At 40.5% G+C, this 3278-nt stretch overlaps 1 protein-coding gene across 1 annotated transcript in view; it reads right to left on the bottom strand.

Moving 5' to 3' along the window:
• DCAF6 (DDB1 and CUL4 associated factor 6) overlaps nucleotides 1-3278 on the bottom strand; it is a gene marked incomplete at its 3' end in the record, with an annotated part of 69347 nt that overhangs the window by 40145 nt on the left and 25924 nt on the right. Inside the window, exons 8-10 of the mRNA XM_008938661.1 lie at nucleotides 1708-1801; nucleotides 883-1002; nucleotides 408-653 (exon numbers count right to left, since the gene is read on the bottom strand). Of these exons, the coding sequence (XP_008936909.1) occupies nucleotides 408-653; nucleotides 883-1002; nucleotides 1708-1801 (460 nt within the window). The remainder of the gene's footprint in view (nucleotides 1-407; nucleotides 654-882; nucleotides 1003-1707; nucleotides 1802-3278) is intronic.

Here is a 3278-nt window from a genome sequence, read left to right as displayed (position 1 = left end):
TCTAGATCCCGCCTGAAGGAAAAATCCTCTGCTTCCTCTGGTGACAACAGGCATAGGTTCTGCTGTTCATTGCACTGATGCTGCTACAGCCAAATCAACTGAAGAAGGCATGATGTTATTTTTACTCCATGAAGAGACCAATAAGTTTAGAAAAAACAAGCAATAATTTTTTCTTTCTACTTGAAAAGACAATATCGGTTATTCCCTTTCAGATTCCTTCCTTCAGTCATTTCATGGTTTTACTCTTTAAACCACAGCTGCAGTCACTTGGTAACTATATAATACCCAGTCTCATTAAGGATGTACAAGAAACAGATTAAGATCAATTACCCAAAACAGCCTAAAATAAGGTTGTTTCTTATTGAAAGCATTTTTCATAAACAACGACAAGATGGATTTCTTCTCACCAGACTGATGGAGCACAGGTTTAGCTGAGGCCCCTAAAGAAGGCATTTGTTCGTAATCAGGAGAGGACAATAATGAAGTTGAAGGGGGACTTGCTGTTGAAGATGATGTTGAAGGAGCCTGGGCTGACATTGTAGAAGAGGAAGAAGATGCAAGTTTTTCAGAACCATCTACTTCCATTGCAGTTTCTGATTCTGTACTAGGTGGCACATTATTAGTGGCAGAAGCATCTGTTCGATTAGTCCCACCTTAGATTAAAAATAAAGCAAGAAAAACAAGATTCCAAAGGTAAACTTACACTGTCTCTAAAAATTCTTTTGCATTACTATTCGTATGACAAAAAAGTGTGCTCAGTTCTTCAGAGTGCACTAAGAATTTTTCAGTGTATACCTCAGAAAGGCTGATATTCAAGGGCTGTACACCCAGTACAAACACACTTTCTGTGGTAATTACTATTCTTAAAATGAAGGAAATCACCTCTGGACCGTGATCTTCCTCGTCCTCGATTGCTCTGTGCAACTTCACTCGCTTCTTCAAACCATCTTGACAGCATGTCTGACATTCTCTGCATTAGAGAGACATTAGGACTTTGCTCCCCTGTAAAAAGAAAGTAGTTTAAAAGGAAAGAAAGTATTCCTTTACACAGTAGGCACTGAATTCCTGAAATTTTTTGCCATAGGAAATATTAGCAACAGGTTCAAAGGAGGACTACAGAAACTCACAGGCAATAGAACCACATGCAGTATCTAAAGGACCAAATGGGAACATACCCTCTAATGTTTCTCATCCAGTAACTTCAAATATTGGGGAAGCAACAAAGAGAACAGACTAAGCTAAGAGGACAGGCTCTCCCTAAACCTTTGAATTCCAGTACCCTACTGTAACCATTACAGAGAATTTAATTTGTAACTTTGATTACATATGATGCTTGACTACAAAAAGGGAAATACTTATTTGTATTACTACATAACCAGTGACAATGAAGCAAATTCCCCTTGACTTATATCAGCCTAACTGAAGCAGCATAATTTTTCTGCTAAGAATATTTTCAATTTAGACATTTAAAAAAAAAAAAAAGAATCACTGTAGAACAGCAGTTTGATGTTGAACTCAAAGAAAACCATCTTAAGATCTGGCTGATTCTTAAAACATGGAAAGTTTAATCAGAAGCACTTACACATTTCAGGAATATTTAAAGAAAACTGGAAAAAACAAAACCAAACCACTACCACAACAAAAAAACACAACCAAAACAAAACACAAGCAAAGACAACAGGCCCTCTCCAACTGCAAACAATTTACCATCTCTTTCTCGTTCACTCTCAGGCCTTGCTCTTGGTCCAGTATCTGACCAATCCCCTCTTAGCCGCAAACGTTTAACAGGAGGTTGCCTTAACTAGGGAGGGGAAAAAATGGAGGCAAAAAAAAGAATGGCATTACAATGCTATTTATGTTGCACAGCAGAGAATTCTAAGTCTAAGACAAAATGGAGATATTGCATTTATAAAGGTTATATAATTTGTATCTGTCCCAAAAAATTGGAATGTCAGCCATAAGTTCAGATCAGCTATGAATAACCACAACACTGTATCAACAAAAAGCAAGAGTTTTAAGTAAACAGAATTTCCAACAGCCTAAATCATTGACTCTCAAAACCCATGCAGTTTTTATTTTATGCAATACTAACTTTATTATGTTAACTGAGGCTTTCCATACTAAATAATAACAAAGATTTTCCAGAATTCAGCTTGAATTCTGCAAAAATATTCACTTCTTCATGTTAAAAACTATACAGACGCTTCAGTTTAAGGAAATATGGATTTGCAATCAAAAAAAAGGAAAACACAATTGGACATAAAAGAAACACATTTTATGAAAATAAACTATTTTTTAACATGTGTCTTTTAAAAAATTTTATAGCACAGGTGGTTTTGCAGCAGGAAGTATAAAATAAGTACTATCTATACTTTCAGTGACTTGAAGAGGTAGTGTTTCAACATTCACAAATTCACAGTATGTTAGGGTTTGGAAGTGACCTCAAAAGATCATCTAGTCCAATCCCCCTGCCAGAGAAGGGTCACCTAGATTCCATCACACAGGAACATGGCCAGGCGGCCCTTGAAAGTCTCCAGAGATGGAGACTCCACCACCCCCCTGGGCAGCCAGTTCCAGTGCTCTGTTACTCTCATCGTAAAGAAGTTTCTCCTTATCTTCAGGTTGAGTCTCTTGTTCACCAGCTTGTGGCCATTGCCTCTAGTCCTGTAGCCAGACACCACTGAGAAGAGCCTGGCCCCATGTTCCTGACACCCGCCCTTTAGATATTTATGAGCATTAAGATCCCCCCTCAGCCTCCTCTTCTCCAAGCTAAACATCCCCAGCTCCCTGAGCCTTTCCTCATATGACAGGTGTGCCAGGCCCTTGATCATCTTAGTAGCCCTGCACTGGACCCTCTCCAAAAGTTCTTTGTCCTTCTTGAACTGAGGAGCCCAGAACTGCACACGGTATTCCAGCTGGGGCCTCACCAGGGCAGAGTAGAGGGGGAGAAGAACTTCCCTCAACCTGCTGGCCACGTTCCTTTAATGTACCCCAGAATGCCAGTGGCCTTCTTGGCTGCAAGAGCACACTGCTGGCTCATGGTCATCCTGCTATCAGCTAGGACTCCCAGGTCTTTTTCCCCAGAACTGCTCTCCAACAGATCAGCCCCCAGCCTGTACTGATGCATGGGGTTGTTCCTCCCCAAATGCAGGACTTTACACTTCCTTTTATTGAATTTCGTTGTTCCTCCCTGCCCAGCTCTCCAGCCTGTCCAGGTCCCTCTGGGTAGCTGCACAGCCTTCTGGCGTGTCAGACACTCCTCCCAGTTTGGTCTGCTC

The sequence above is a fragment of the Merops nubicus genome, unplaced genomic scaffold (genome assembly GCF_000691845.1).
Source record: "Merops nubicus isolate BGI_N331 unplaced genomic scaffold, ASM69184v1 scaffold3924, whole genome shotgun sequence".
Taxonomy (NCBI): Eukaryota; Metazoa; Chordata; class Aves; order Coraciiformes; family Meropidae; genus Merops; species Merops nubicus.
This window is presented reverse-complemented; position numbering and strand designations above follow the sequence as displayed.